This window comes from Mesocricetus auratus, unplaced genomic scaffold (genome assembly GCF_017639785.1).
Source record: "Mesocricetus auratus isolate SY011 unplaced genomic scaffold, BCM_Maur_2.0 Super-Scaffold_6730, whole genome shotgun sequence".
Classification (NCBI taxonomy): domain Eukaryota; kingdom Metazoa; phylum Chordata; class Mammalia; order Rodentia; family Cricetidae; genus Mesocricetus; species Mesocricetus auratus.
Window position 1 is genome coordinate 15,538,108 of NW_024429184.1, and position 26,612 is coordinate 15,564,719.

The window sequence follows — 26,612 nt, forward strand, 5'->3', positions numbered from 1 at the left end:
ATAAAGCATTATTAAGCTAGCACTTAGTGTTCAACACAGAGGAAAAGGAGCCCCACAAAGGGTACTTAAAACTGAATGTTGAACACCCACTGAGTCACCCCGGGACCAATTTATTATTTGTTTTAGGCAGGGTCCCATTGTGTGGCCTTGGCAGACCTGTAACTCACTATATAGACTAGATTGACCCTGAACTCAAGAGATCCTCCTGCCTCTGCTTCCCAAGTCTTAGAATGAAAGTCCTGTGCATTATGGCCAGCCTAGTCTGTTTCCTCCTCTTATGAAGCTACATGTGGTTAAATACGAGTTGTAAATGCTGTGTAACCAAAGAAAGATGTAAAGGATTCCAAGCAACAGGACCCCCGTCCAGTGTCTATGGACCAGCAGTTGGGAAAGGCTGAGTACTGCTCGTCCTTATGGATCTCCTAGGTGGTCTCCAGAACTTGGTTTTCCCGGCTGCATGGTGGCTGCACAGCAGTAGAGTTTTCCATCTAGTGGCTCAGGGTTACCAAGTAGAGAATGTGAACACATCACCATGAACTGTTGTCCTTTATGATCTAGCCTTGGAACTCACACGCCATCACTTCTGTCCTATAATTTTTCATCTGGACAATATCAGGTTTTAAAACTGTCACACTGCCGTCAAAACACATGTGGACTATATCTAAATCATGGGAATTCAGGGGAGAGGAGTAAGGCATTATGGAGATCCCCAAAAGTAAAAAATGGCTGTTGATGGGGCTGTGGTAGCATGCTTACCTAGTACACCCAAGACCCAAGGTTAACTCTCCAATCACCCCAAGTTTGGAGTTCCCTTAGTTAAGGAGAGGTGGGTGCGCAGCGGCTGTGCCTTCTCAGCCCAGAAGTAACTGAGAATCACTCTTGCCCCTGTAAAACTGCCCCCAAGCCGCAGCACCATTTTGAGACCAATAAAGATGCTTCATGCCTATTGTTTGAAACAGAAATTTATTCTCAGAATAATGCACAAAAGCACGGGTTGAGGCTACTGTTGGGAGCATCCCTCCCCTCCTCCTCCCCTCTCTTCTCTGAATGCCAGGGAGAACACAGTTGAAGGAAACATGCAATCACAAACAATGATCAACTCTAAAGACAAAAGGTTTGGTCCAAAAGAACTCAACATAATTAATCCAATTACGTGAACAGCTTCACTAAGTAGGATTAAGATATTGCAGACGTAGTGTTTCCACAGGGTGGCTCTTCAATGCACCAGGGGGGCCTGCTTCAGGGAGATGAGGACTGAGCGCATGCGAGAGACATCTTTGGCCTGTTTGCTGGACTTAGGGTTAAAGTCACACAGGCGGGCCACCCGCTCCCATTCAGTGCCTGGGGATGACTCATCGATGTCATTTACAAAGGCTTCTTCTGCTGCCCTGGAAGCAATAACAAAGTATGTTGGTTTAATGTAAAAAACAAAAACCCTTTGAGCAATCTGGTGGCTGCCTTGCTACAACTTGCTACAAAGTGACTGTTTCTTTTAATGGGGGTGTTATGACAGAGAGTATCAGCCCCTGGCTCAGGTCAGAAGCAGGGGCAGACAACGTGGCCAGCGCTCCTCGGTACAAGTACCCAGGCTGCTGTATGAAATGGTGGAATACAGGTGTTTGATTCAGGGCTCAGTCTGTCCCTATGGCTGTCTCTGCTCATCAGAGCATGAAAAAGCAAGTCCTTGGCCAGCTATGCGCTGCTTTTCTGCATGAGAGCAAAGCAGCAGGCTGATCGAGGCCTTGCACAGTAGCTTGTGCTGGGCTATACTGAGATTCAAGGGAATTGAGATTCTAAAAAGCCCTTGGGTCATTGCATAAGAGCCTGAAACTTACTCCTAAGGCTGGAGAGAAACAGGGCAGAGCAAAAGGCATTCAAGACCAAGCTCCCATGCTAGCAGGCACTAGAGACTAAAGCCATTCTGGAAGGGGTTGTTAAGACATTCACCAGTTCAGCCAAAAGTCTGCCATTTTCTCTCCAGCCAGGTGCCTGGTGCCACTCAGGGAATATGCCCTGGCAGGAGAGCCAACATGAGCTGCTTTTTGGCAGGGTGCCACTCCAACATTCGTTCAGGTCAAGATCAGCCCACCCCCAGTGGGGAACTAGCTGGCAGGAGCAAAAGCCCAAAAGGACAGTGGTGGACACAATGTATTTCATCTACTCCAACAAGCATCACGGGCAAAGCAAAAGCAATGGAGATGACCGGTCTGTGGGGACAGAGGGTGGCACTATCACAGGGATGGCCGTGGCAGACACTGCTGAAGCCCAGAGCCACTACAACACTGCGACTTCATGGCACACACAGTTAGGGGCAGTGAGAAAGGTTTACTTAACTGTTCTAGGCTGTAGCAAGGATGGTTTATGTTTGTGCTTAAAGGTGAAGAGAAGAAAAGAAACAAGGAGAAACTTTAGGTCAGATATAGAAAATGAGAATGAGCTCAATGCAGATGGTCAGTAAGCTAGACATGCCCTTGCAGCTCTACCTGTGCTTGGGGACGTGCAGCTGGCTTTGCTGGGCCATTCCACTGTCCAGCAAACCCAGACTCAACCTTTCCAGTCTCCATTTCTACTCCAGAGAATGGGTAAAAGTCAAAACAAACACCACCTGTAAGTCCAGCATTTCAGTCTCACTGCAAACTCATCCATTTCTGTCTTCTAATAAGGTGGCCATCTTGGGGGTCATGGTCCCTGAGACCCCACCTGCCACCCACCTTCCACAAGTGGTTGCTGTTTTTCCCAATTCCATTGTAAAAGGGAAATCAGTGAGGACAATTTCCAAGTCCTCAGTAATACAGTTTTCATTAGCAAGGATCCTTATTGAAAACAAAAAAGCTTTTACACGAAAGATAGTTTAGTGTGGGGGTGGGATGAAAGCGTTCTTACTGGACACTTCTGATTCTCTTGACCTCACAGCGGGGGCATCTGTGCTAGGCAGGAGATAGGGTACTAGAAGCCAGCCACTAACTCGGCAATTTCTGATATCAAAGACCAGAGAAAAAGTGACAGACACCCACTTTGCCTGAGTGAGCAACATTCACCTCACATCCTTTAAGGATCAAGAGCACCCCTCCCTGCCCCAAACTCCCCAGCCCCGACTGGTAATATAGAGTGCTGCTGCCCACGGAACTAACGTCTTACTTAGGTCATCACCTGCTCCTCGTGGGAGACTCTCCTTCCCATCTTGGGCAGACAGCAGGCCACAGGGTCTGGAAGCAGTACCAGTGGCAACAACAAGAGGTCAACCCATCCAAGCCCCAGGCCCTTCCCAGACAGAGTATGAAGGACCATGTTTTGAAAGTTTGCTTCTCTCCAGGATCTCAAGTATGCACATGGTCACCAGGGAGTGCAGGGAGTGATGATTCTGCAAGGTTAGCAATGGTCATATCTAGCTTATCAACTCTCAAGCAGCCCCACAGAGCCAATGTGAAATATTTTAAAAAGCAAAGCAACTTGTGACAAAAAGGAGCATTAACTCTAAACGAAAAGAACCAAAACAAGAGAAGGAATTAGTTTTGCAACATACACATAACCAATCACGTCAGCGAAGGGTTGTTTGTAGAAAGCTTCGTCTGCCACCCTAGACAGCAACAAGTCCAAAAGGCAGGCAAGCAGGCAGGAAAAAAGAGAAAACATTGAGAAGCAGAACATCTAAAATCCACAATAGAGGTGTGAGCGCCCCGGGAGGGGCTCCCCAGGCTCCATTCTAACCCCAGGGTTGCAGTGGGTGACACTCCAGTGCGGCATCTCGGAGGCTGGTCTTCATGGGCTCTCCACAAGGCCAGCAACAACCGTGTTACTACGGGTCACAGGCCCTTCCACACACCTGCCCGTTCCCACCTATGCCGCCAGTGCTCACCTACTCCAAGGGTGCGATGACAGGGCCCAGAGATGAGGTCCTGCAGAGCTATAGCAGTAGCAGTGTGGCTTTAGTGCATGTATCTTACTTGCTAGAATTAAAGTCATTTACAAGCTCAAGATGGCAAGCCACCTTTCCGCCAGCCTCAGTAAACATCACTGGGTATGAATATTGCCACGCAAGAGATGGGCACAATCCCAAAGAGTTAATCCCAAGTCTTGGTCCCAATCACTGCTTCTCCACGCTTGCCTGTGGTTGTTGCAAACGGTCAGCCTTAGAGATAAAAGTGGCTGGAGGGGAAGTAAGTGGTCTAGGGAAACGGAAGCTAGCATGGCCTCTGGCTCAATTTCTAAACACCCACGTCAGTCTTGGCTGGCTTTGACAAAGTATAGCTTAAGATCCCGAACTCACCAAGTCTTAAAGATGCTCAGGTGGGAGTGGATTGAAAACAGGATTTGGACTAACCAGGGTTGCAAGGTGTCAAGAAGGTACATCACAAATAACTAAATCTCACGTCCATCCTTTGACAGGTTGTTTTAAGAGGAAAACTGGAAATTTCTGGTTTTTTGAGACAGGGTCTCACATCGTAGCCCTGACTAGCCAAGAACTCACTTGCAATCCCCCTGCTTTGGCTTCCAAGAGAGAGGCACAGTAACTGGCTGGGTCAGTTTTCAAGGACCATCATTCTCACTCATTAATTTAAGCACACATTTATCTGAAGGCAAATTCTAGTAGCTTACATTTCAGTTTATTTCATTGTGATACAGAGTCTCATGTAACTCAGGTTGGCCTTAAACTTGGTAAGTAAATGAAAATGACCTTGAAGTTCTGATCCTCCTGCCTCGACATCCCCAGTCCTAGGAATGCTGGGATTAGGGTTCTCTAGGCATCCACTTATGCATGCAGTGCTATGGCTCAGCTCAGGGCCTCACAGACTGCAGTGTGGTTTCTGTTTATTTTTTACGATGCACACACACCCTTGACTCTCCTCCTTCTCCACACAGAAGGTATCTGTGCAAATTTAAAGAAAGCAAAGGGAGCAGCCTGTCTGTGACTCAGTGGGGAAGCAGCTGTGAGTAAGCGGGAGGCACAGAGGAGCAGGCCGTGCACACTCTAACCTTAGCTGACAGAGGAGCAGGCCGAGCACACGCTAACCTTAGCTGACAGAGGAGCAGGCCGAGCACACGCTAACCTTAGCTGACAGAGGAGCAGGCCGAGCACACGCTAACCTTAGCTGACAGAGGAGCAGGCCGAGCACACTCTAACCTTAGCTGACAGAAGAGCAGGCCGAGCACACGCTAACCTTAGCTGACAGAAGAGCAGGCCGTGCACACGCTAACCTTAGCTGACAGAGGAGCAGGCCGAGCACACGCTAACCTTAGCTGACAGAGGAGCAGGCCGAGCACACGCTAACCTTAGCTGACAGAGGAGCAGGCCGAGCACACGCTAACCTTAGCTGACAGAGGAGCAGGCCGAGCACACTCTAACCTTAGCTGACAGAGGAGCAGGCCGTGCACACTCTAACCTTAGCTGACAGAGGAGCAGGCCGAGCACACGCTAACCTTAGCTGACAGAGGAGCAGGCCGTGCACACGCTAACCTTAGCTGACAGAGGAGCAGGCCGTGCACACGCTAACCTTAGCTGACAGAGGAGCAGGCCGAGCACACGCTAACCTTAGCTGACAGAGGAGCAGGCCGAGCACACGCTAACCTTAGCTGACAGAGGAGCAGGCCGTGCACACTCTAACCTTAGCTGACAGAGGAGCAGGCCGAGCACACGCTAACCTTAGCTGACAGAGGAGCAGGCCGAGCACACGCTAACCTTAGCTGACAGAGGAGCAGGCCGAGCACACGCTAACCTTAGCTGACAGAGGAGCAGGCCGAGCACACTCTAACCTTAGCTGACAGAGGAGCAGGCCGTGCACACTCTAACCTTAGCTGACAGAGGAGCAGGCCGAGCACACGCTAACCTTAGCTGACAGAGGAGCAGGCCGTGCACACGCTAACCTTAGCTGACAGAGGAGCAGGCCGTGCACACGCTAACCTTAGCTGACAGAGGAGCAGGCCGAGCACACGCTAACCTTAGCTGACAGAGGAGCAGGCCGAGCACACGCTAACCTTAGCTGACAGAGGAGCAGGCCGAGCACACGCTAACCTTAGCTGACAGAGGAGCAGGCCGAGCACACGTTAACCTTAGCTGACAGAGGAGCAGGCCGTGCACACGCTAACCTTAGCTGACAGAGGAGCAGGCCGAGCACACGCTAACCTTAGCTGACAGAGGAGCAGGCCGAGCACACGCTAACCTTAGCTGACAGAGGAGCAGGCCGAGCACACGCTAACCTTAGCTGACAGAAGAGCAGGTCGTGCACATGCTAACCTTAGCTGACAGAAGGGCTTAGCCTAATCCATCTTAGCCCTGCCTCCTTCAACTGGAGAATAAGGGCTTAATGCCTCCCATCAAGGAAGGCATCACTTGACAACAGCTTTTCCAGCAGGCTGTGCCTCTTTTGCAACCAGCCCCAAAACTAAAGATGACAAGCAGGATCTCTAAAGCACAAACAGAAAACTACAGCCAGCAAACACAGGCAGCCCACCTGTTTGCTCTTCTCCCAGCTTAAGGCGAAGCTGAAATGAGTGTCTGTCAGAGAGCTGAGGGAAGCCCAGGAAAGGGAGAGAGGGAGGCCTGACCACAGAGTGAGCTAGACAGGCCTAAAATAACAATTCAGAACTTCGTTCTATAAATAGCTCCACAGTGGACATGGGAAAAAGAAGTCTACCACGGTTAAAAATAATTAAATTCCTCAAATGTTTTCAGGCCGTGGTAGAACTGAAAGTCCCAACTGAAAAGACGTCTAACTGGGGATGTTTCTGGTCTTGCTTGGGAAGAGAGTTGTTGTAGGGCTGACCTCCATGGATGACCTACAGGAGACTACCACTCTTCTGGACAGGGCATTCTTTCTCACAGGCTACTACTGAAAGACTGGGGAAAGGGAGATGCAGTGTGGCACTGACAACACAGTACCACCAACATGGGAACAAAGACCCCTCCTGTCTGCTGACTCTTTCACACCCCCTCTGCAGGACAGAGGCTGGACTCGCTCCCAATGTCTTGGTGAGGAGTTTTTTGGAGACAAGTTCTGTGCATACAAGGCTAGCCTCAAACTCACTTCCACCTCAGCCTTCACAAGCGTGGACTGTGGTAGTATGGCACTGACCTCCTCCTCTCCTCCTTCGCTCTGGGGCTGTGCGCTCAACACAGGGCCTTGCATATGGTCAGCAAGTGCTCTACCACAGAGCTTTCCTCATTCCTAGCCCTTCTAACCATTTGAGTGCCTCCTAACCACCATCCTCTGACCCTCTGAAGAAATCACTGGAAGCCCATGGTGGTGGCAGCAGCTGAGGCACACGCTTTTAACTTTAATCCCTATGCTCTTGAGGCAGAGGCAGGAGGATCTCTGTGAGTTGGAGGTCAGCTACCAGATGGAGCTCACATAGTGAGCTACAGAACAGCATGAACTACATAAAGAGTCTGGAATCAAGAGTGAAAACATATCTTCTATTCTAGAAGCGTGGGCACGGCTGGCTAGCGTACCTCCAGCTTTATGCACAGACTGGAGCCTGTGAGCAGGTTTTACAGGCACTGAAGCTGCGTGATAGCAGCGTTATGTTAACACTCGTGAGAAATCTTCTCTCTGGAGCGTGAGGGGTCATGCACTCAATAGTCTACAATTGCAAGAAAGGTAAAATACTACAGTCTGGCTGCATGGTCAGCACCTCAGCCTCTAAGGTCAAGCCCTACAACATCCATGGGCCCTCCTTTAGACAGGGAGTAAGCAAAACCTTCTGCAACAGGAAGCCTGTTCCCAATACAGTCACTCTTAAGTCTGAAATCTATTTGCCGGGTGGTGAAGCCTTGAGAACCTGGTACAGGAAGAGTTAATGCATTTGTCACCACATCGCAGCATCCTTGACTATACACCTAGACTCGAACCTGGAGGGCGATCATCTCAGGAGGCAAAGTGTGAGACACCTGGCACTGTCTGCACTTCATACCAGCACAGCAGAGGCTCGGGGCAGCCGGATGGCAGCGGTCCCCTGGCAACTAGCCCTGACCAGACAGTAGTCTCCACCCTAAATGACACAAAACTCAAATGGTCAGCAAGTGCTCTACCTGCTGACACCATTCTAGAGTGTATCCCTCAGAGAAATGACCAGGTAAAGAAGTCTGGGCCTGGCATCAGTGCCAAGGAGGACCAAAGGAAGCTTTACAGGACCGCCATACGAAAGAGCCCGCCCATCTATCCTGTCAGATACCTCACAATGGCATCAGCTGGCTGAGGGGGTTTGCTACATTTTCTGACAGATTTATATCGAAGATCTGTCCAAAAAGCAGCACCAGACCCAGCCTACAGAAACCAACCTAAGGCCCCACCCTAGTCGGCCTTGGGTTTCCTTTTTTTTTTAACAATGAAATGAGTGACATGCCTCCTACTTAGTAAAAGGTGACTCTGAATCCAGCAGAAAGTAAACTAAAATGCTTTGCCTGCAGGGGGCTATACCACAAGTGTCTCCCTGAGCTATTCCAAGGAAGGGCTCTTCAGAAAATGAGTGCATATCTCAGCTAATGCTTGGTAATGACAGGAAAATGAGTGTTTTCTCCCTACATTGTTAATTTTCAGTAAGTGAAAAATATATTCTGAAAACGCCATTTTTAGGAAACCTATTCAAGACTCCTTAAGCATAGGCAGTAGCCAGTGAACCCTTAATTCTGCAGTCCATGTTGGAACATCCTGAGCTACCTAATTACAGAGTATGCCCATGCTAAGGACCCTCACAAAGCCTTGTTAGGAGGGCAGGGCTACATTTAGTGAATGTGGCATGAGTTAGTCTGTAATTGTCTTCAAGTAATGAGACTCTGCAACTGACCTTTCATCTGAAGGCTCTCCAGTGCTAACTTTCCTGGACCACACCATTACAGTCGATGAAACCAAACCCAGTTTAAGAGCCAAACTCAATCCAGGCTGAATTATGCTCATAAGACCCAGGAGACGTGCAGCCTGTTTCTAGCAGTTTCTTCCAAATCAGCCAAGGCCTTTCATAGGAAGGCAGGCGCAGCCAAGAGTCTAGCCTGGTTCAGCAGAGAACCACAGCGGCCTTACCTGTTGTTTGCTTTTGTTTTCTGTAGCTGCTCATCCTGCCTTGCATACCATTCCTCCAGCTCCTTTACTGCCTTTTCTTTCCACTCTGCTTCCTGCTTCCGAGAATTGGCATCTTTTAAAGGAGAAAAGAATACAACTGAGGGAAAGCACAATTTAAGTCCATTTCAACACGCAACATTTGGTCTTACTGAATGTACCTGGGCATGGGATGTGCATGGGTCTTACTGAATGTACCTGGGCATGGGATGTGCGTGTACATATACGCTGGGGAAACGACGGAGGCAGCTGGAGGGATGGCTGCTCTGCTCTTCCAGAGGACCACGCTCCCACACCACACATGGCCAACCACAACTCTACTTCCAGGATCTGACGCCCTCTTCTGGCCTCTACAAGCATGGCACACACAACTCTTCCTTGAGTCAGTGTTTCACACAGCTCAGGGTGACCCTGGACCTAGACAACCTCGAGCTTGCAGTGCTTCTGCCTCTGCCTCCCGAATGCTGGACTAGAGACATGTACAGCTGCGCCCCATTTAGTGCTGTGGGGGACTGGCCTCGGAAGCTGTGCGTGCTAGATAAGCACTGTCCCAACTGAGCAGCTTCGTCTACTCTTCCTACGAACTGTACAGTCTACCCGCAGTGATCATGTTTATAAAACGCTATTTACTCTCCTAACTGTAAACACAGTGGAAACATTTGTATGAGGCAGGACACTAAGAGGCAGAAGCAGAGGCAGAAGTGACTTGGGAATCCAAGAATGGTAGGACACAGAACCATAAAATATCTACTCCAGCTCAGACTGCAGTTGGCCTGTGACACAGCCAGGTGTGAAAGAAAGCAGGAATGGAGGGAACCTCAGGCCAAGGACACAGGATCACTGCTTGACAACTACCCCAAAGCTTCACGACACTAGAGTGAGGAAATTCACACATGCCGGTTTTCTAGTCTGGATCCTCCAACATGAAATTTCTCTACGTTTTTTAGTTTTTGTTCATGTGTGCATATGGGTGTGCATTTGAGAATGCAGGCACCCAGGGGTCAGAAGGCATGAGAACCTGTGGAAATGGAGTTACAGGCAGTTGTGAGCTGCCATGTGGGTGCTAGGACCTGGGTCCTCTGCAGAGCAACAAGTGCTCTTAACCATCTTTCCAGTTCCAATGTGAAGTTTCTTAAAATTAAGTATGGTTTTCCTGAAGTGTTTAGCTGACGGTCACCTGTCACAAGGTGTGGAGCACTCGGCACTTGAGCTCACTCTATGGTCACAAGTTCTCAAGGGCATCCCCTCCAGCAAGTGTTCTACATGCATGCGTCGCAATCTGTACAGTACTCCCAAAAGCAATCGACAGCCATTTTCAGCAGTGGGGGAAAAGAAACGAACCACCTCAAGAAGCTGAGTGAACTTAGCACAGTTAAGGACAGATCAAAGACCTCGTCTGCTCTCAAGCTCACACTTGACTTCCTTATTATGCAAGCAGGAAAATAATCACATGATGTGGCCACCAGTAATCCAGACAGTTCTAAAAGTACAGAGCAAGAGCCCAAGCTGTGATTAGTATCTTGGAGAGGGAGAAAGCAAGGTGGCCCCGAGTAATCGTCTGAGGAAACAGAAAACATTCTTGGGCATTTTTATGACCTTTGCAAGAAATGCACTAATAATCAGCACAAGGCTATGTCTAGTTGTAACAGCCTGGTGACAATTAGGAGTCACCACCAAGCTTCACATTTTTATAAGTTCTTCATTTTGTTGTTTAACTCATTAGAAGATAGCCTAGCACTCATGGGACTCATTTAGTTGGAGTTTCCACTAATATATAGCCAGGAAAACTTCTGATGGTCCTGTCCATGGCTCACATAGAACAGAGGATAAACTATACTGCTATCAGATTCTGGAAGCTGATGAAGCCATGTGAGTTTCATCACTAGAAACTACTACCAAACCTAGATGCAAAGTGGAATTACTTTCCAAAAAGCCCTTTTTTACATTCCAATCCCAGTTCCCCCTCTCTTCTCTCCTCCCGATCCCTGAACTGCCCCCCCCACTCCTCTGAGAGGGTAAGGCCTCCCCTAAGAAGTCTACTAAGTCTATCCCATCATCTTGTTGAAGCAGGACCAAAGCACTTTTCCACCCCCCCAACCCCCCTCCCGTCCCATACCCCTGTGTCTAGGCTGGGCAAGGTATCTCTCCATAGAGAATGGGCTCCACTAAGTCAGTTTATGCTTTAGAGTTAGATCTTGGACTTACTGCCAGTGACTTTATATACTGTCCTAGTCATACCTTTGAAGTTTGAGACCCAGCCTGATCTACAAAGCAAGTTCCAGGACAACCAGAGATACAAGAGATACATAACAGACAGACTCAGTCTTTAGGGGAAAAAAAACCTTTCTCTTTTCAGAGTCTCATTACGTAGCCCCAAATGGACAATAACTTGCTATACATCCCGGACTGGCCTCACACTTGTCTGTCTGCTAGGTTAGAGGTGCGTATCACACGGCCAGTCTACATTATTAGATGTTGGGGTGAGAAGAGACGGACATTTTTCTAAGAAGGATTGGTCTAACTGAAGTAAAACTGTGACCATCTATAACAGGACATGAGTCTTCCGGCCTTACAGATTAGGACTACCACAGGAAGTAACTCAGAATCCTTAGGGTTTAACCTGGTAGGACAGAGATGTAAAATCGTGAGGCTGGCAGAAAGGAAGAGTCTCCTTCGAGAGCAAGGCACCTTCTTCCCCAGCCACCCTTACTGTTCCTTACAGCAAGATTTTCTGAGAACTTGGCCACCAGCTCTATTTTAACATCTGTGCCTTCTGCGTTCTTGTAGAGAAAAGGGTGAAACTGCAGAAACCTCTGTCTGTGACAATCTGACTAAAACACAAAGCCAAACCCTTGACTTCCCTCCAGAAGCCACTGCGGGAGCAGGATGCACACCTGTAGTCTCGGCATTCAGGAGGGTTTAAAGCCAGTCTGGTTTATACAACAAATGTCAGGCCAAGCAGGGCTACTGTGACACTCTGTGGTGGAAATAGAAGACCTCTTGAGTTACAAAACTTTTCAAATAGTTCAACAGACAAACTTGGCTATTTTTTTAAAGAGAGACTTCTGAAGACAAACACTTCTTCAATAAAGGCACAGACCCCCCCCCCCAGCCTGATTCATCTCCCTGAGGCTGCATTCCCAATACAGTAGCTTCTAGACACACGTTGCTACTGGAGTATAAGCTTACTAAAAATGAACAAAGTATTAAGACTGAATGTCTGAATTCCAGTCATGAGTACCTGAATACCCACATGTGGTCAGTGGCTACTATATGGTATATTACCACATACACACACCACTTTATTGAATGGCTACTATATTGTATATTGCCACAGAAACTTTATTAAAACAAGGACCAAATTGGTTAACAGTATAGATACCAGGTATCTATACCAAGTACTGCTATGCAGGGTCACTCTTTGTTCTGAAAGCTTTGAAAACTGTGCTAGGGATAAAAGATCTGGAATTAACTGCTTAGGTTATTGGGTCACCTGGAAAATAAGGAGTCATGTTTTCACTAGGTCAGTGTTCTGGGAGAAACCTACTACTGATGCGGATACATGAAGAATGAGGTATTTCTAAGAGTTGCAGAATATGAAATTAGTCTGTATGATCAGCTAAAACAAAAGTATGTGCAAATATCTTTATAAAGCATACATACAGGACTAGAGAAATGTCTCAGTAGTTAAGAGCACTTGTTTCTACAGCAGACCCATGTGAGATTCAAACCACCCACGTGCTGGCTCACACCCACCCATGGCAGTTCCAAGGGACCCCACACTCTCTTCTGTCTTCTGAAGGCACCAGGCACACACATGGTACATATACATACATGTAAGCAAAGCACTTATGCACATAAAATACAACAAATCTAAAAAATAAGTGAGCATGCACGCATGCTTGCATGCACAAATATACAACATAACTACAATGAAAATCTTCTAAGAGCTGGACATGATGGTACAGCCTTTAATCTCAACACTCAATAGGCAGGGGTAGGCAAGATCTCTGAGTTCTAGGCTACCCTGGTCTACACGTTAAGCACCAAACACACAGGTGGTACAAACATACATGTAGCCAAACATTCATACACAAATTCAATTATGAAACTTTAAAAGGGGGGGGGCTTGCCAGGCGTTGGTAGCGCACGCCTTTAATCCCGGCACTCGGGAGGCAGAGGCAGTTGGATCTCTGAGTTCGAGGCCAGCCTGGTCTTCAGAGTGAGTTCCAGGACAGGCTCCAAAGCTACAGAGAAACCCTGTCTCGAAAAACCAAAAAGGGCTCCCAGCGTATTTGTTGGGAGTGACTGAATGGACCACTGGGCTGTAACAGTGGCCTGCAGTGGTGACCACCAGCAGCTCCTTTAAAGATCTGTGCTGTCCTTGGCTCCCAGGGCTGCTTCCTAGCTGCCATGAGGTGAACAGATTTTCTCTGTCCATTCTGCCATGATGTTTCTATCCTGCCAGACCTAAAAGTAATAGAGCTAGTGGCCCATTTCTGAAACTGTGAGCCACATTAAACCTTCCTCCCTTACACTGATTTTATACGATGTCATCACAGCAACCGGAAGTTACTGACACATTTCCTAACATTGATTCATCTTTCAAATGATGAATGAACTGTGAATGTCACTCACAGGATGGTACCTCAAGTCTCCATAAAGCCTGTAACTGGCACTCAGCTTGAGGTCAGTAACACTACTTCCCTTCAGATGCTAACACAATGAAACATCTGACCAAGTAAGTGTCCACAGTCAGTGAGATGAAATCGGGAGATCTTCCTGGGGGGCTGTCTCCTCACTACTGTGCTCCTCAGTAACAGCCATGATGAAGCATATCCATGCCAGTGGCCTTGTGACCCAAGACCAGACATTATGACTAATCTAAGCCTACCAGGGATAAAGGAGAGTCCGGGTCAACGCCTCCACTGAAAACAGACACCAAGGAAACAGAGTCCTTACCGAGGGCTTCCAAGCGCTCCGTCTGCTCTTCTCTCCACTTACGGATACTTTCGGGCTCTGACTGCAATCGATCCACTTCTGAAATAGCTGCATAACTGTCTGTTGGACCATTACTCTCCTTAACACAAATAATAACACACTATCAGTACCCATCTCAGCCTCCCTGAAATGCTCTTCATAAGAATTAGAACCTCAAGCCACACAGCACAGCGAGCAGTCACAAAATGTTAAAGGATTGCTGAGAGCAGCACCAGAGCCTCACAAGCCACCGAGCCTTCAGCACTACTGCCAGGAACCCTTGCACTCTCGTGAGGGAGGCAGAGTGGTTGGATCTGTTACTAGTGGGACACGAGTGGGGGATGGGAAAGGTGAAGTTGTGTGGGGAAGGTAGATATTAGGAAACTGTTATCAGTTTGTTTCCTCACTTGACAGAGAGATTATGGGTTATCTCCAAAGCAACAGAGCTAACTACAGAGCAAAGCCAAGCCTAGAGCTGAAGACTTCAAATGCTATTTCATAATGCAAGAAAGCCAGTTAATACTATCTAACTAAAACTGCAAATTCTAAGAAAGAATCCAAAAGAAAATGTGTAACGACTATAGTCACGTCAGGGAGGGAATAAAAAAGGCGGCAACTGTGAGTCAGGGGCACAAGAACACTCTCTATGGTGGCCAAGACTGAGAGCTGAGGACAGAAGCTCCCAGCTGCTAACTGATGAGAATTACACTGTCGGCCAAATGAGGACTGTCACCAGCTTAACCTTCTCAGACTCTAAGACAAAAGAAAATTAAAGTTCTACTGACTGCCAGGCTTGGTGGCAAATCCCAGCACTTAGGAGGCAGAAGCGGGCAAAGTTTTGGGGGTAACCTAGCTTGGTCTACCCTAGTGAATTCCAGAACAGTCAGGGCTACATATTGTTTTTGCCTCAAACAAAAATAAAAGCAATAAAGTACTAGTGACTTTTATGACATGGTACGTGGCACGGTATTTAAACTGGCCTTCATCATCAAGATCAGTTCCTGAAGAAGAAAAAAACGGACAGCAAAACTTGATAAACTTTAAAACAGTGCTCTCAGTTGGACATAGTGACTTATGTCTAGAATCCAAACACTTGGGAAGCTGAGACAGGAGGAATGCCATGAGTTCAAGGCCAACCTAGGCTACACAACATGTCTTTGTCCTAGAAAACAAATGAAAGCCCCATGTAGTGGCTCAGACTTTTTTTTGTTTTGTTTTGCTTTTCGAGACAGGGTTTCTCTGTATTGTTTTGGAGGCTGTCCTGGAACTCACTTGGTAGACCAGGCTGGCCTCGAACTCACAGAGATCCATCTGCCTCTGCCTCCCAAGTGCTGGGATTAAAGGCGTGTGCCACCAACGCCCGGCTAGTGGCTCAGACTTTTAATTCAAAGGCAGCCTGGTCAAGGCCAGTCTGGTCTACACAGCAAGTTACAGGCTAGCCAGGGAAACATAGTGAGATTGTTTCTTTCTTTTTAAGCTCTTCCTATCAATGCCACTTTCCACTTTGGTAGATAATGTTCCAGCCCTGGGTCTCTTTTTAGGTCAATCAATTTAAATCACAGTTAAGACTCCAGTTTACAATCATTTAATATAGTTAGAGTACTCTGTACCTGGTAGTATTCACCATTCACCACTCCATCAACAGCATCTGCAAGACATAAGGTTTCAGAAGGTGAATCAGGGCAAAAGACTTAAGGACTACATAGCAGAATACAGAGCTGTGGCTTTAGTGACTATAAACTGATAAATAGCCTTTAGGGTGACACCAGGTATGCAGCACACTCAGTGGCAGACAGCTTGCCGGGCAGACGTGCCTCAACGAAGCCCCGGGATCCATAGGCAACAGTTTGATGGGGGAAGGGTAGGCTCTGTGGTAAAGAGCACTGGTTGTTCAGCTGGAGGAACCAGGTCTGATTCTCAGCATTCACATGGCAGCTCACAACCATCTCTAACTCCAGTTCCAAGGGCTCCAACACCCTCCTTCTGGCCTCCATGGGTACCAGGCACCCTAGTGGTCCAGAAACATACTCAGGCAAAACACTTATACAGATAAAAAAATTTTTTAAATTGCCTCACATCCTAAGTCCATTCTCTGTGACCCAAATAATAGGAGAGATTCCTTCAAGCTTCACACACACACACACACACACACACACACACACACACACACACACACACACACCCCTGTTGAACTTTGCATGGTGATACATGCCTGTAGTGCCAGCACTCAGAGGCTGAGACAGGAGGATCAAGGGTTATGAGGCCAGTCTAGGCAAACCCCAAGTGAGCTAGAGCCATAGGGCACGAAAAGGGAGGTGGTATACATCTCAACCATTTAACAAACTTTACTAAGCATCGAATGAAAGTGTTTGGCTGGCATAGTCAACTACCTCTGATAAATTCCTTATTGCAGAATTACTAGGACACAGGGTATGCATTATTGGGAAGGTCCTTATTCCCTGTGGAGTGGTAAGGTATCTGACTCTTTTTGTCCACCTCCCTCCCCAGGCTCCTATGTGTACCTGTGTAAGTGTGCGTGCATGGGGGGGGGGGTCAGAGGTCCTAGTTGGACACCTTCCCTGATTGCTCTCCGCCTTGATTTTTGCAGACAAGGTCTGCTGGCTGATCTCCCTCTCCGCCCAGCTCTGGGATTGCAGGTACGCACCACAGCAGGCAGATTTCACAAGAGCACTTGGGATCTACACTGGTTCTCAGCTTGTGCAGGAAATACTTTACCGGCTGAGCCATCTCCCAAGCTCCCATTTTGTTTCTGTGTGGTTTTTTTTAAGTTTAAAAAAACCAATCAACACAGGCTTTCACTGTAGCTCAGGCTAGTCTCAAACATTATGTTCCTAAGAATAACCTTAAGTTTACAATACTCTGCCTCCCGAGAGGCAGACAGGCCCACCACAGTTTACACAGCAGTGGGAACTGAACCCAGGGCTTCCCGCACACTAGACAAGCACTCTACCACTAGACAAGCACTCTACCGCCTCAGTTAAGCCCCACCCCCACTTTGTTTTTCAGTTTAGCTCATGACATTTGGTACTTAGAACTACAGCTTAATTTGTATCTAAACGTTTCCAAGTCTTCCTTTGGGATTCTGCATGAGCGTTCACACTGCAGGCTATCCCACAATAGTATTGTTTCTTCTAGTACTTAAAAACACTATATTTATTTAAGCCACCAGGTTACAGCAGAGGCCTTCTACCACTCAGCCATCCCTCCTGCCCTCTCCTAGTACTTTTAAATTTCCTCTCTAACTCTCCTGGTTTGTGTAAAGCAGAAGAATGAGATAGTTTTAAACCCTAGCGGCTCTGATGGCTAGCCTGGCCAGCCCCACAGTACGGTTATATACCACAGCTAACACAGGATCCAGTTAATACACTCAGCCCAGGGCTAGTATCCATGTGTAAAGCAGAGGAAGGCGCACTCCATGCCCCATGAGATGCCTGCATCCTCTCCTTCAGGTCTGAGGGCTCATCCAGACCCTCTGGAGCTTTGAGCTCTTTATTAGATATTTTATTATTCTTTGGAGATTCTTTTTTAAAGACTTATTCTATGCCTATGGGTGTTTTGCCTGTATGTAAGTCTGTGGCCAGGTGTGCAATGCCTACGAAGCCCAGAAGAGAGAATCAGATCCCAGGATCTGGAGTTACAGCCACCATGTGGATGCTGGGAACTGAATCCAAAGCCTTTGGAAGAGCAGCCAGTCATCTTAACCCTGAGCCATCTCTCCAGTTCTGTTCTAACATTCTTCCATGCATCCAATGGCCCAAGTCAAAGGACAATCTATTGCTACAGAAACAACAAAAATTGTATCTAGGGCCCTTGATCCTGGATAGCTATGCTAACTCCAATGATCCAGAAGAACTTTCTCAGGCACCTTAAGAAGTCCAGAAAGAAACAAGGGCCAACCTAGGTACAACAGCACATTGTCTTTAATTGCAGGACTTGGGAGATTGATTTCAGCCAGCCTGGTTTTCATAGCAAGTTCCAGGTCAGCCCAGGCTACAGGGAGAGACCCTGTCTCAAACAACCCCTCCCCCAAAAAGAAAAGAACCATGGTCCAGAGTGAAGCTTCCACAGAGCAAATACCTTTAGCTTACACATATCAGCATGAAGCAAGCAGACCTAGGGCTGAACCCTAGTGAGCCTCTTAGACACTGCTTAACTTGCCCAGTAATCAGTTCTCATCTAAAATATGTCCACACTTCTGATTAGCTGGCAGTTACTCCATGGATCCAGAGGTGTAAGGATTATTTGGCATGTAGCAAATGTACACTATATTTAAATATCATTAAATAATTCTCTTTTCCACTTCTACCAATAAAATTAATCTCCCTCCAGGAAATGGTCCATTTATTTCTCTCTCATCTCCTCCAAGAAAGAACTTGTCAGTCGCAGTGCCTCGTGGTCACTCTCTGCACTTCCTCATCCCTTCTGCATTCCTCTCCTGACACGCCACCCCCTCCCTCGCCACCACCCCGCCCTCCAGACTTTCCAGTACTTGGACCTGGGCGCCCTCCTTCCTAGCCATCTGCCCCTTCACCCAGCTATCTCCTGTTTCTAAGCTTACGTCTTGGCCCAGCCTTCTGTTTAACCTGTGCTCATCCCCGGTGAGAATTTTCCCCACAGAGGGAGCAAGGTTAGGTCTTACAGAGCTCCCGCCTACTCTCTCACTTTACCCAGCCTACCCAAAGCCTACAAGCCTCGCAACTCCTCTTCTTCCCACTCCCAGGAAAATGGTAGCTGACTTCAGAGTTCACTCACTACTCACATTTACAAGTTAATGCAACCCTAAAACACCATGCAGTAGATATCACGACTTTAGATGTGGAAGAAAGCAGGCTGGGCAGTGATGGTAATCCACACACTACCCAAGTTCACACTGGAGCAGCAGAGGATAGCCTCAACCCCAACCATGACTGAGTAGGAAACGTCTCTAACCCAAAGCAAGTGCTGAGGTTGCGCTATCACCATCTCAACACACTTTCAGATCTGGCATTAAGTCATTAAATGCTTAGTTCATAAAAATGTCTTTCCCAGGAACTAACTCAGCAATCTCCCCCCTTTCCTTCCCTTTGCAGCACAAAAGGCCCAGCTGTGCAGCTCTAGTCACCCCCCCCCAATTTTCCCAAACTGCCAACCACCCAAAGCTGTGTGTTCTGTACACACTTACTTGTTAAACACCTACTATCGGCCAGACACTGTTAGGTTACCCAACTGTGATGACACTGAATACAACACTGTCTGTAGAATCACTGTAATCTTCTAACTAGAGGTCCTACTTCTCCCAAAACACCCACCAAGCTTTTATCCACCCAAGCACACCCTGCTAAATCACCTGCAACAGAATACAGTGCAGTCTAGGAGAGGGTAAACTTGGGGCCGAGCCTTGTATCTTAACTAAGTCACACCTCTCTCTACAATTCAGTTTTCTATTAGATGACCGAAGGAAGTTATTGGGACAAAAAGCAAATTTTAAATGTTCTCAAGCAAATGCAAAAGACCAAACAAAGAAAACAGCCCCTGCCACTTAAAATCAACTTCAGCTCTAGGTCACAGCCCAGTTCTGTCCAACCAGCCAGCTGTAAATAGCACACCTGGGCACAGTACGTGTTCCTATGTACGGTCCTGCAGGGGCTGGCTTGTCTAGGAGATAGCATAGTGTTTTAAAAAACAAAACAAAAGACTCCAAATTAGGGGCACCTCTGTCACAAAATTATTCTGCTTGCATAGGATGGTAATTTAATATTTCTGTGCCTCAACTGCACAGAGTGCCACCCGGTGTACCAAAGCCTAAGTCTACAGCACTCACTGTCTAAGTGGTGTTTGCTCACATCCGTTACCTGGCTTCATAGAGTGTGGGTATTCCTACTTGCCCAGAGAGCGCCATTTTCATTTTAAGTTGTATTTTTTGATTGAGGGTTCATTCTGTCACTCAGGCTGGTGGTGAACCTTTGGCGCCAGCCTCCCAAATGCCTCACTGCATGCTTCCAAGGCCAAGCCTTTTTTTTTTTTTTTTGTAAATGAAAACCCACTGTCATTTTTCCCCCTAGCGCATTTCCTACTTCCTTATGCCACTGAATGGGCCTTTTCCTCTCAATCTTTGTTCCCACACCGCATCACACAGTTATGGCATTCAAAAGCCAAACTGTCATTCTACCTCTGCCCCCAGTCTTTTGCTCGGGTTTTGCTGTGGAAAGGCTCACACTGCACTTTAATTCATCTTTTCCCTCTCTGACAGGTCCGGACTCACCCAGGCTTTTGCTGAATCTACACTTCCGTCCAGAGTTGTTCCAAAGAAAAGTGCCGAATCCTAACCTCCATACACTCTACAATGTAACACCTATCCTCCGAGGCCAGTTTCTTTTTCCACGGCCAGCCTGTCTTTCTGAGCTCCTTATTTTCCTCTCTTTCTCCCAACTCAACGTTTTATATATCTTAACTTCTGAACTGCAATGCCATCTTTGTTTGCATGCGTGTCTCAAAAACTATATTAGTCTTACTTTTCTCCAATAAGCAGTTCTTTCTGGGTAGACTCAGACATGTCTGTAAGTCTGGTCTGACTGCGCCAATGCGGTGGCTTCTGAGACCTGCTTCCAGCGCACCGAGTGCTTAGTGAAAAGTTGGACTGAACGGGACAGGATCCTAACAGTCACTGCTTCTATGCTCCCTCCGCCCCGGCCCAGCTGCACTCAGGCACTCTGTCGCCGGCTGCCTTGCAGCAGCGGAGGTCTGTGCATGACCCAGGCGGGGTCTCGCTTCCTCTTTGCGTTCCTCTGTAACCTCCAGCCTCAGCCGGAAAGCCGAGTCCCGCGGAATCGCACCGACCCGCCCCGGCCCGAGTGTTCCCGCAAGTCGTCCCGCCCGAACGCCGCCACCCTCTCACCCGGACCTCCCGGCGGCTCGCCGTGCGGCTGCGGCCCGGGGGCGCCGCCGTCCAGGATGGCGAAGGCCTCGTCGTTCTCGATGCCCGCAATCTCACTCTCCTGCTGCGCCAAGAAGGCCGCGGCCGGGTCTTCCTCGCCGGCGCCCGCCACCCCGTTCCCCAGCGCGGGGCCACCGGGCGCACCGGCGGGAGCGCCGAATGGATCCAGCTCAGCCATGACGGCCCAACTCAACCGCAGTCACACCGAAGCCGACGCCAACCGACCGACCCGCCGACACCGCGCCAGGCAGCAGACACAGCTAGCGGCTGCCACCGGAGGACGAGCGAGAGGAGGGAGAAGGTGGAAGCGGAAGCCCTGTTTCTACATCCGGTTGGGTTGGCGAGCCGCAAAAGGAACAGCCAATCAGCGGACCGGAGTTGCCCAATCAGCTGGCGAAGGGGCGGAGCCCTGAAGACAACTCGTGACTAGGAGCGGAGGGAGGAGCGAGCGGAAGTGCCACCCGATCAAAAGCTGGGACTTTCAGAGTGGGAGTGGCGGGGAGGGGGGGCAGCCTCCGAGGGGGTGTGGGACACCCTGGTGTGAGCTCTTTCCGACCACACGAGACCCGGACGCGACCACTTCGTCTCCCTGAACCTCGGTGTCCTCGCTTGGAATGCAGGGAAAAGAATCCCATAGTGCCTCCCTCCTGGATTATTGAAGTTTTTATGGATACTTAGGCCAAGAGAAGTATGTTTCTCTTTTACTGTCACCGCCCTAAAAAGGAATAAACAACCACCCCATGTGCGTTTTATTTTTTAAATTATGGTTACTTAAAATGTGTTGTGTAGATCAAAGGCCCCATTTTTAATTGGGTTTTTTGTTTTCTTGATGCCCCTGGATTTTGTTTTGTGTTGTTTGAGCTCTTTATATAGTTTGGATATTATTAGCCTTCTGTTAAATGTATAGCTGGCAAAGATCTTTTCCCATTCCCTAAGCTGCCTCTCTGTTCAAGTGATGGCGTCCTTCGCTGTACAGAAGCTTTTCAGTTTCATGAGGTCCCATTTACTAACTACTGATCTTAGTGCCTGTGCTAATGATGTTCTGTTCAAAAAGTCTTTTCCTGTGCCAATGAGTTCAAAGCTACTCACCACTTTCTCTTCTGTCAGGTTCAGAGTTTCTGGTTTATGTTGAGGTCTTAGATCCATTTAGAGTTAAGTTTTGTGCAGGGTGATTGATAGATATGGGTCTATTTGAATTCTTCTATATGCAAACATCCAGTTTGACCAGTTGAAGTTGCCATCTTTTTTCCAGTGTGTATTTCTGGCTTCTTTATAAAAAATCAGGTGTTCATGGATTTGTGAACTCATGTCTGGGTCTTCAATTCCACTGATCAACTTGTCTTTTTTAGCCAATACCATGCTGCTTTTATTACTATAGCTCTGGAGAAAACTTGAGACTGCAGATGGTAATGTCTCCAGCAGTTTTATTCCAGGTGTTTTGTTTTTTCCATACGAAGCTGAAAATTGTCCTTTCAAGATTAGTAGTGTTGGGATTTTGATGGTGATTGCATTGAATCTGTAGATTGCTTTTGGTAGGATGGCCATTTTCACCACGTTAATCCCACCAATCCATGAGCATGGGAGATCTTTCTACCATCTGATATCTTCTTCAGAGTCTTTCTTCAATGTCTTAAAGTTTTTATCATACAAGTCCTTCACTTGTTTGGTTAGAGTTGCCCCAAGATATATTTTTTAAGTTATTGTGAAAGGTTTTATTTCCCTGATTTCTTTTTCAGTCCATTTGACTTTTGTAAATGAGAAAGCGATTGGGTTTTGCGTGCTAATTTTGTATTCTGTTGCTTTGCTGAAAATGTTCATCTACTGTAAAAGTTTTCCAGTGGAATTTTTAGGGTCACTTATATATACAATCATATTATCTGAAAATAAGGATACTATAACTCTTATTTGTATCCTCTTATCTCTTTCAGTTGTCTTATTGTTCTAAGAGTCAAGTACTATGTTGAATAGGTGTGGAGAGAGTAGATACTTTGTCTTGTTTCTGATTTTAGGGGAAATGCTTTGAGTCTCTTTGTATTGAAGTTGATGTTGGCTATGGGCTTGCTGTAAATCACCTTTATTATGTTGAGGTATGGCCCTTGTATCCCTAGTCTCCTAGGTCTTTTATCATGAAGGGATGTTGGATTTTTCTCAAAGGTCTTTTCTACATCTATGAGATGATCATATGGTTTTTGTCTTTAGTCTGTTTATATGCTGGATTACATTTATTGATGTACAAATGCTGAAATATTCCTGTGTCACTGGGTTGAAACCTACTTGGTTGTGGTTGATAATCTCTTTGGTATGTTCTTGGATTTTGTTTGCAAGTATTTTATTGAGAATTTTTTCATCTATGTTCATTGGGGAAATTGGTTTGATTGGTCTGTAATAATCTTTTTTTTTGTTAGATCTTTGTGTGGTTTAGGTATCAGGATAATTATGGCCTTATTAAAAAAAGGCAATGCTCCTTCTGTTTCTTTTTTCTGACATAGTTTGAGGAGTGTTGATGTTATTTCTTCCTTGAAGTTCTGATAGAATTCTGCAGTGAATCCATCTCGACCTGGGCTTTTTTTGGGAGGGAGTGACTTTTAATTACTGTTTTTATTTTACTGGGATTATGTGCCAGTTTAAGTAGCTTACCTGATCTTGATTTAACTTTACTAGGTGGTATATATCAAGGAAATTATTTATTTTAGGTTTCCCAGTGTGATGGCATACATATTTTTTAAGTATGTCCTTATGATCCTCTAAATTTTCTCAGTGTCTGTTTTGATATTCCCCTTTTGTCTCTAATTTTATTAATTTGAATCTTTTTCTCACCATCTTTTAGTTAATTTGGCTAAAGGTTTATAAATCATACTTATTTTCTCAAAGAAATCCATTTCATTGATTCTTTGTAAATTCTTTTCTCTATATTTTATTGATTGCAGCCCAGAATTGGCCTATTTTTTGCCATCTACTCCTTTGGGTATTATTTCTTCATTTTATTTAGATCTTTCAGGTGTGCCGCTGAGTTGTAAATATAGAGGTCTCTTCGGGCTTTTTGTTTTGTTTCTGTGTAGGCACGTGTGCTATGAACTTGCCCCTTAGAACCACCTTTGTCTGGGTGTGATATGCTTTCATTTCCATTCATTTATAAAAAGTTTCTAGGTTTCCCTCTTAACTTCTGTCTCAATCCATTTTTCATTCAGTAGTGAGTCGTTCAGTTTCTGTGAGCTTTTAAATTTTCTGTTGTGGTTGATATCCAGCTTTAATCCGTGGTGGTCAGATAAGATGCAAGGGGTTATTTCGGTTTTCTTGGATCTGTTGAGACTTTACTTGTGTCCAAGTGAGTGGTCAGTTTGTAACAGGGCCTCAGACCATACCACAATTGAATCCATGATAGAAGTAACATGCAATCTATAAAACTCAGCACATAGACAGCACCACCTGCCAAAACTGAAACAGAGGCCTAGTCCATCAAAGTCCATAGAGTTCTGGGAAAGTCTCCAAATGCACTAACCGTGTTTTTTAGCTTCTTCAGTTCCTCTTCTGACTAACTGTTCTTGTGAACTGAAGTGTGTCAACCCAGAACATGGTTTTTGTGCTTAAAAACCCACCCTGAAAAGGGCTCAGGGCCACACGAGGATCCTGAACAGCTAGTATAGTTGCTGGCCAGCTAAAAAAAAACTCTTTGTGTTGGTGTAAACCATGGTCTAGCTGGGCGGTGGTGGCGCACGCCTTTAACCCCAGTACTTTTGAGGCAGAGACAGGCAGATATCTGTGAGTTCCAGGTCAGTGTGATCTACAAAGTGAATTCCAGGACAGACTGGGTTGAGAAACTTTGTCTCAAAAAACAAACAAACCAAAAAACAAAACAGCAACAACAACAACAACAACAAAAAAACCAAAACCCAAAAACTAACAACAAAAAACATGTCTGAGCAGTCTTCTTGGAGAAAGTTACATGATCTGCTGAGAAGAAGGTCTCTTCCTTAGTATTTGGGTGGAAAGTTCTGTAAATGTATGCTAGACCCATTTGACTTATAGCACTATTTAACTCCAGCATTTCGTTTTTGTCTTACTGCCTGTTGGTGAGGAGTGGGATATTGAAGACTCCCACTGTCATTGTGTGAGGGTAAATATGTGATTTTATCTGTCATAGTGCTTATTTTATGACCTTGGGTGCCCTTGTGTTTGGGGTATTTAGATGTTTAGAATTGCAGTATTCTCTTGGTGAATTTTCGCTTTGGTGAGTATATAGTGTCCTTCCCTATCTCTTCTGATTAGTTTTAGTTTGAAGTCAGATATTAAAATGGCTAATTAATTCTGTAAAATATTAAAATGGTTATATCACCTTTTTTCTTTGGTGCATTTGCTTGGAATATCTTTTTCTCTCCTCTTACCCTGAGATGATGTCTACCCTTGATGTTAAGGTAGGTTTCTTAGAGGCAGCAGAAGGTTGGATAATGTTTTGTATCCAATCAGTTAGTTTGTGTCTTTTTATTGGAGAGATTTTGACCATTGGCATTGAAAATTATCAATGAACAGTGTTTATTGATTCCTATTATTTTGTTGTTGTGGTGTGGATTTTCTCTCTCGTTTTGCTGGCCTGGGATTATGTATTCCTTGCATTTTCTTGGGTGTGGTTAACCTATACAGATTGAAGTTTTCCCTGTAGTGCTTTCTAAAGAGCTGGATTGGTGGACATATATATACTGCTTAAATTTTGTTTTATCATGGAATGACTTTGTTTTTCTGTCTACTGTAATTCATGGTGTTGCTGGCTATTTAGTAGTCTTGATTGGCATACGTGGTCTCTTAGAGTTTATAAAACATCTGTCCAGGCCCTTTTGACTTTTAGAGTCTCCACTGAGATGTCAGGTGTTAATAAAATAGATCTTTTTTCTTTGTGGCTTTTAATATATTCTTTCTTTGTTCCATATGTCTAGTGTTTTGATTATAATGTGTTTGGGGGATTTATTTTCTACTCCTGTCTATGTAGTGTTCTGTATGCCTCCTGTACCTTGGTACACATCTCCTTCTTTAGGTCAGGCAAGTTTTCTCCTATGATGTGATGACTAACCTCTGAAACTGTAAGCCAGCCCCAATCAAATGCTTTCCTTTATAAGAGTTCCATGGTCATGGTGGCTCCTCACAGCATTAGAACATTGACCAAGACAGAAGTTGGTACCAGGAGTGGGGTATTTCTCTGACAGACCTGACCATGCTGCTTTTTGGCAAAATGTAGAGTCTGGGATGGTGGATTAGGAAAGCAACTGGATGTTGTAAGTGTGGTTTAATAGACCATGCTAGTAGGAGTGTGGAGAAAGACAGTAGTGGTGAGAGCAATGCAAATTATGATGGTCCAACTCAAGAGGTATCAGAGGAGAGGAATATTAATAAATGGCCTAGAGACTGTTCCTGTGATATTTTGGAGAAGAATGTGGCTGTTTCTGCCCTTGTCCAAAAGATCTGTCTGAGGCTAAAGTGAAGAATTTTGGCTTAATGTGTTAGAAGACAAGATTTTAAGACAACCTAGTAGGACTATGCTGTGTGGTTATTAGTGGTAACTCTTATGCAGACCTATAATGACAAGGAGCAAGCTGAGCAAGGAAAAATACAAAATGTACAGGGTGAATAGACAAGCAGCAGCAGCAGGAAGTGGAATG

General features: G+C 46.2%; 1 protein-coding gene across 8 annotated transcripts; it reads right to left on the bottom strand.

The window, feature by feature from the left end:
* Positions 1–946: 946 nt before the first annotated feature.
* On the bottom strand, positions 947–21,282 carry Clta (clathrin light chain A). Of its 8 annotated transcripts, none has more exons than XM_013119668.3 (7): positions 20,932–21,282; positions 15,641–15,678; positions 14,013–14,130; positions 9,015–9,126; positions 3,524–3,577; positions 2,335–2,370; positions 947–1,388 (listed from the first exon to the last, which is right to left on the bottom strand). In XM_013119668.3, exons 1-7 carry the CDS (start codon positions 21,140–21,142, stop codon positions 1,217–1,219), a joined length of 741 nt encoding a protein of 246 aa, XP_012975122.1. In that variant the 5' UTR covers positions 21,143–21,282; the 3' UTR covers positions 947–1,216. The 8 variants fall into 8 exon arrangements, with proteins under 8 accessions (XP_012975122.1, XP_005078823.1, XP_040595172.1 ...); XM_005078766.4 differs by having other exon boundaries at positions 20,926–21,280; XM_040739238.1 differs by lacking the exon at positions 3,524–3,577.
* Between the last annotated feature and the right edge of the window lie 5,330 nt (positions 21,283–26,612).